Source organism: Anopheles arabiensis, chromosome 3 (assembly GCF_016920715.1).
Source record: "Anopheles arabiensis isolate DONGOLA chromosome 3, AaraD3, whole genome shotgun sequence".
Taxonomy (NCBI): Eukaryota; Metazoa; Arthropoda; class Insecta; order Diptera; family Culicidae; genus Anopheles; species Anopheles arabiensis.
In genome coordinates, this window is record NC_053518.1 from 37,339,744 (window position 1) to 37,347,621 (window position 7,878).

The 7,878-nt window shown below is 49.8% G+C and overlaps 1 protein-coding gene across 1 annotated transcript; it reads left to right on the plus strand.

Annotated features, from left to right (window-relative positions):
* Nucleotides 1-3,057: 3,057 nt before the first annotated feature.
* LOC120899735 (salivary glue protein Sgs-3-like) lies at nucleotides 3,058-7,061 on the plus strand (the record flags this gene model as incomplete). The annotated part of the gene is made up of 6 exons (XM_040305905.1): nucleotides 3,058-3,264; nucleotides 3,501-3,544; nucleotides 5,340-5,535; nucleotides 5,666-5,678; nucleotides 5,762-6,515; nucleotides 7,004-7,061. Coding segments are annotated over 6 exons (1,272 nt in total), but the record flags the coding sequence as incomplete, so codon positions are not given.
* Between the last annotated feature and the right edge of the window lie 817 nt (nucleotides 7,062-7,878).

The window sequence follows — 7,878 nt, forward strand, 5'->3', positions numbered from 1 at the left end:
CCTGGTACAACCAGAACTACTCCAACAAGACCAACACCTACCGATACCACAATGTCGTCAGCCTCTACTCCGGATCCATCTACGACACCTGGTACAACCAGAACTACTCCAACAAGACCAACACCTACCGATACCACAATGTCGTCAGCCTCTACTCCGGAACCATCCACGACACCTGGTACAACCAGAACTACTCCAACAAGACCAACATCTACCGATACCACAATGTCGTCTAGTATGTCGTCAGAGTCTACTCCAGAGCCATCTACGACACCTGGTACAACCAGAACTACTCCAACAAGACCAACACCTACCGATAGCACAATGTCGTCAGCCTCTACTCCGGATCCATCTACGACACCTGGTACAACCAGAACTACTCCAACAAGACCAACACCTACCGATAGCACGATGTCGTCAGCCTCTACTCCGGATCCATCTACGACACCTGGTACAACCAGAACTACTCCAACAAGACCAACACCTACCGATACCACAATGTCGTCTAGTATGTCGTCAGCCTCTACTCCGGAACCATCTTCGACGCCTGGTACAACCAGAACTACTCCAACAAGACCAACACCTACCGATACCACAATGTCGTCAGCCTCTACTCCGGAGCCATCCACGACACCTGGTACAACCCGAACTACTCCAACAAGACCAACACCTACCGATAGCACAATGTCGTCAGCCTCTACTCCGGAGCCATCTACGACACCTGGTACAACCAGAACTACTCCAACAAGACCAACACCTACCGATAGCACCATGTCGTCTAGTATGTCGTCAGCCTCTACTCCGGAACCATCGACGACGCCTGGTACAACCAGAACTACTCCAACAAGACCAACACCTACCGATACCACAATGTCGTCAGCCTCTACTCCGGAGCCATCCACGACACCTGGTACAACCCGAACTACTCCAACAAGATCAACACCTACCGATAGCACAATGTCGTCAGCCTCTACTCCGGATCCATCTACGACACCTGGTACAACCAGAACTACTCCAACAAGACCAACACCTACCGATAGCACGATGTCGTCAGCCTCTACTCCGGAGCCATCTACGACACCTGGTACAACCAGAACTACTCCAACAAGACCAACACCTACCGATACCACAATGTCGTCAGCCTCTACTCCGGAGCCATCCACAACACCTGGTACAACCAGAACTACTCCAACAAGACCAACACCTACCGATACCACAATGTCGTCTAGTATGTCGTCAGAGTCTACTCCGGAGCCATCTACGACACCTGGTACAACCAGAACTACTCCAACAAGACCAACACCTACCGATAGCACAATGTCGTCAGCCTCTACTCCGGATCCATCTACGACACCTGGTACAACCAGAACTACTCCAACAAGACCAACACCTACCGATACCACAATGTCGTCAGCCTCTACTCCGGAGCCATCCACAACACCTGGTACAACCAGAACTACTCCAACAAGACCAACACCTACCGATACCACAATGTCGTCTAGTATGTCGTCAGAGTCTACTCCAGAGCCATCTACGACACCTGGTACAACCAGAACTACTCCAACAAGACCAACACCTACCGATAGCACAATGTCGTCAGCCTCTACTCCGGATCCATCTACGACACCTGGTACAACCAGAACTACTCCAACAAGACCAACACCTACCGATAGCACGATGTCGTCAGCCTCTACTCCGGATCCATCTACGACACCTGGTACAACCAGAACTACTCCAACAAGACCAACACCTACCGATACCACAATGTCGTCTAGTATGTCGTCAGCCTCTACTCCGGAACCATCGACGACGCCTGGTACAACCAGAACTACTCCAACAAGACCAACACCTACCGATACCACAATGTCGTCAGCCTCTACTCCGGAGCCATCCACGACACCTGGTACAACCCGAACTACTCCAACAAGACCAACACCTACCGATAGCACAATGTCGTCAGCCTCTACTCCGGAGCCATCTACGACACCTGGTACAACCAGAACTACTCCAACAAGACCAACACCTACCGATACCACAATGTCGTCTAGTATGTCGTCAGCCTCTACTCCGGAACCATCGACGACGCCTGGTACAACCAGAACTACTCCAACAAGACCAACACCTACCGATACCACAATGTCGTCAGTCTCTACTCCGGAACCATCCACGACACCTGGTACAACCCGAACTACTCCAACAAGACCAACACCTACCGATAGCACAATGTCGTCAGCCTCTACTCCGGAACCATCCACGACACCTGGTACAACCAGAACTACTCCAACAAGACCAACACCTACCGATACCACAATGTCGTCAGCCTCTACTCCGGAGCCATCTACGACACCTGGTACAACCAGAACTACTCCAACAAGACCAACACCTACCGATACCACAATGTCGTCAGCCTCTACTCCGGAGCCATCCACGACACCTGGTACAACCAGAACTACTCCAACAAGACCAACACCTACCGATACCACAATGTCGTCTAGTATGTCGTCAGAGTCTACTCCGGAGCCATCTACGACACCTGGTACCACCAGAACTACTCCAACAAGACCAACACCTACCGATACCACAATGTCGTCAGCCTCTACTCCGGATCCATCTACGACACCTGGTACAACCAGAACTACTCCAACAAGACCAACACCTACCGATACCACAATGTCGTCAGCCGCTACTCCGGAGCCATCTTCGACGCCTGGTACAACCAGAACTACTCCAACAAGACCAACACCTACCGATAGCACAATGTCGTCTAGTATGTCGTCAGCCTCTACTCCGGAGCCATCTACGACACCTGGTACAACCAGAACTACTCCAACAAGACCAACATCTACTGAAAGTACTGATACCACAATGTCGTCAGCCTCTACTCCGGAGCCATCTACGACACCTGGTACAACCAGAACTACTCCAACAAGACCAACACCTACCGATACCACAATGTCGTCAGCCTCTACTCCGGAGCCATCTACAACACCTGGTACAACCAGAACTACTCCAACAAGACCAACACCTACCGATACCACAATGTCGTCTAGTATGTCGTCAGCCTCTACTCCGGAGCCATCCACGACGCCTGGTACAACCAGAACTACTCCAACAAGACCAACATCTACTGAAAGTACTGATACCACAATGTCATCAGCCTCTACTCCAGAACCATCCACTACGCCTGGTACAACCAGAACTACTCCAACAAGACCAACATCTACTGAAAGTACTGATACCACAATGTCGTCAGCCTCTACTCCGGAACCATCCACGACACCTGGTACAACCAGAACTACTCCAACAAGACCAACACCTACCGATAGCACGATGTCGTCAGCCTCTACTCCGGATCCATCTACGACACCTGGTACAACCAGAACTACTCCAACAAGACCAACACCTACCGATAGCACGATGTCGTCAGCCTCTACTCCGGATCCATCTACGACACCTGGTACAACCAGAACTACTCCAACAAGACCAACATCTACCGATAGCACGATGTCGTCAGCCTCTACTCCGGAGCCATCTACAACACTTGGTACAACCAGAACTACTCCAACAAGACCAACACCTACCGATAGCACAATATCGTCTAGTATGTCGTCAGCCTCTACTCCGGAACCATCCACGACACCTGGTACAACCAGAACTACTCCAACAAGACCAACACCTACCGATAGCACGATGTCGTCAGCCTCTACTCCGGATCCATCTACGACACCTGGTACAACCAGAACTACTCCAACAAGACCAACATCTACCGATAGCACGATGTCGTCAGCCTCTACTCCGGAGCCATCTACAACACCTGGTACAACCAGAACTACTCCAACTAGACCAACATCTACCGATAGCACGATGTCGTCAGCCTCTACTCCGGAACCATCCACGACACCTGGTACAACCAGAACTACTCCAACAAGACCAACATCTACTGAAAGTACTGATACCACAATGTCGTCAGCCTCTACTCCGGAACCATCCACGACGCCTGGTACAACCAGAACTACTCCAACAAGACCAACATCTACTGAAAGTACTGATACCACAATGTCGTCAGCCTCTACTCCGGAGCCATCCACGACGCCTGGTACAACCAGAACTACTCCAACAAGACCAACATCTACTGAAAGTACTGATACCACAATGTCGTCAGCCTCTACTCCGAAACCATCCACGACGCCTGGTACAACCAGAACTACTCCAACAAGACCAACATCTACTGAAAGTACTGATACCACAATGTCGTCAGCCTCTACTCCGGAGCCATCGACGACACCTGGTACAACCAGAACTACTCCAACAAGACCAACACCTACCGATAGCACGATGTCGTCAGCCTCTACTCTGGATCCATCTACGACACCTGGTACAACCAGAACTACTCCAACAAGACCAACACCTACCGATAGCACGATGTCGTCAGCCTCTACTCCGGATCCATCTACGACACCTGGTACAACCAGAACTACTCCAACAAGACCAACATCTACCGATAGCACGATGTCTTCAGCCTCTACTCCGGAGCCATCTACAACACCTGGTACAACCAGAACTACTCCAACAAGACCAACACCTACCGATAGCACAATATCGTCTAGTATGTCGTCAGCCTCTACTCCAGAACCATCCACGACACCTGGTACAACCAGAACTACTCCAACAAGACCAACACCTACCGATAGCACGATGTCGTCAGCCTCTACTCCGGATCCATCTACGACACCTGGTACAACCAGAACTACTCCAACAAGACCAACATCTACCGATAGCACGATGTCGTCAGCCTCTACTCCGGAGCCATCTACAACACCTGGTACAACCAGAACTACTCCAACAAGACCAACATCTACCGATAGCACGATGTCGTCAGCCTCTACTCCGGAACCATCCACGACGCCTGGTACAACCAGAACTACTCCAACAAGACCAACACCTACCGATACCACAATGTCGTCTAGTATGTCGTCAGCCTCTACTCCAGAACCATCAACGACGCCTGGTACAACCAGAACTACTCCAACAAGACCAACATCAACTGAAAGTACTGATACCACAATGTCGTCAGCCTCTACTCCGGAACCATCCACGACGCCTGGTACAACCAGAACTACTCCAACAAGACCAACATCTACTGAAAGTACTGATACCACAATGTCGTCAGCCTCTACTCCGGAACCATCCACGACACCTGGTACAACCAGAACTACTCCAACAAGACCAACATCTACTGAAAGTACTGATACCACAATGTCGTCAGCCTCTACTCCGGAACCATCCACGACACCTGGTACAACCAGAACTACTCCAACAAGACCAACATCTACTGAAAGTACTGATACCACAATGTCGTCAGCCTCTACTAAAGAACCATCCACGACGCCTGGTACAACCAGAACTACTCCAACAAGACCAACATCTACTGAAAGTACTGATACCACAATGTCATCAGCCTCTACTCCAGAACCATCCACAACGCCTGGTACAACCAGAACTACTCCAACAAGACCAACACCTACCGATAGCACAATGTCGTCTAGTATGTCGTCAGCCTCTACTCCGGAACCATCTACGACACCTAGTACAACCAGAACTCCTCCAACAAGACCAACATCTACTGAAAGTACTGATACCACAATGTCGTCAGCCTCTACTCCAGAACCATCCACAACGCCTGGTACAACCAGAACTACTCCAACAAGACCAACATCTACTGAAAGTACTGATACCACAATGTCGTCAGCCTCTACTCCAGAACCATCCACGACGCCTGGTACAACCAGAACTACTCCAACAAGACCAACATCTACTGAAAGTACTGATACCACAATGTCGTCAGCCTCTACTCCAGAACCATCCACAACGCCTGGTACAACCAGAACTACTCCAACAAGACCAACATCTACTGAAAGTACTGATACCACAATGTCGTCAGCCTCTACTCCGGAACCATCCACGACACCTGGTACAACCAGAACTACTCCAACAAGACCAACATCTACTGAAAGTACTGATACCACAATGTCGTCAGCCTCTACTCCGGAACCATCCACGACACCTGGTACAACCAGAACTACTCCAACAAGACCAACATCTACTGAAAGTACTGATACCACAATGTCGTCAGCCTCTACTCCGGAACCATCCACGACGCCTGGTACAACCAGAACTACTCCAACAAGACCAACATCTACTGAAAGTACTGATACCACAATGTCGTCAGCCTCTACTCCAGAACCATCCACGACGCCTGGTACAACCAGAACTACTCCAACAAGACCAACACCTACCGATAACACAATGTCGTCTAGTATGTCGTCAGCCTCTACTCCAGAACCATCCACAACGCCTGGTACAACCAGAACTACTCCAACAAGACCAACATCTACTGAAAGTACTGATACCACAATGTCGTCAGCCTCTACTCCAGAACCATCCACGACGCCTGGTACAACCAGAACTACTCCAACAAGACCAACATCTACTGAAAGTACTGATACCACAATGTCGTCAGCCTCTACTCCGGAACCATCCACGACACCTGGTACAACCAGAACTACTCCAACAAGACCAACATCTACTGAAAGTACTGATACCACAATGTCGTCAGCCTCTACTCCGGAACCATCCACGACACCTGGTACAACCAGAACTACTCCAACAAGACCAACATCTACTGAAAGTACTGATACCACAATGTCGTCAGCCTCTACTCCAGAACCATCCACGACGCCTGGTACAACCAGAACTACTCCAACAAGACCAACACCTACCGATAGCACAATGTCATCAGCCTCTGCTCCAGAACCATCCACGACACCTGGTACAACCAGAACTACAACAAGACCAACACCTACCGATAGCACAATGTCGTCTAGTATGTCGTCAGCCTCTACTCCGGATCCATCCACGACACCTAGTACAACCAGAACTACTCCAACAAGACCAACATCTACTGAAAGTACTGATACCACAATGTCGTCAGCCTCTACTCCAGAACCATCAACGACGCCTGGTACAACCAGAACTACTCCAACAAGACCAACATCTACTGAAAGTACTGATACCACAATGTCGTCAGCCTCTACTCCAGAACCATCCACAACGCCTGGTACAACCAGAACTACTCCAACAAGACCAACATCAACTGAAAGTACTGATACCACAATGTCGTCAGCCTCTACTCCGGAACCATCCACGACACCTGGTACAACCAGAACTACTCCAACAAGACCAACATCTACTGAAAGTACTGATACCACAATGTCGTCAGCCTCTACTCCGGAACCATCGACGACACCTGGTACAACCAGAACTACTCCAACAAGACCAACATCTACTGAAAGTACTGATACCACAATGTCGTCAGCCTCTACTCCGGAACCATCCACGACACCTGGTACAACCAGAACTACTCCAACAAGACCAACACCTACCGATACCACAATGTCGTCTAGTATATCGTCAGCCTCTACTCCGGAGCCATCTTCGACACCTGGTACAACCAGAACTACTCCAACAAGACCAACACATACCGATAGCACAATGTCGTCTAGTATGTCGTCAGCCTCTACTCCGGAGCCATCTACGACACCTGGTACAACCAGAACTACTCCAACAAGACCAACACCTACCGATACCACAATGTCGTCAGCCTCTACTCCGGAACCATCCACGACACCTGGTACAACCAGAACTACTCCAACAAGACCAACATCAACTGAAAGTACTGATACCACAATGTCGTCAGCCTCTACTCCGGAGCCATCTACGACACCTGGTACAACCAGAACTACTCCAACAAGACCAACATCTACTGAAAGTACTGATACCACAATGTCGTCAGCCTCTACTCCGGAACCATCCACGACG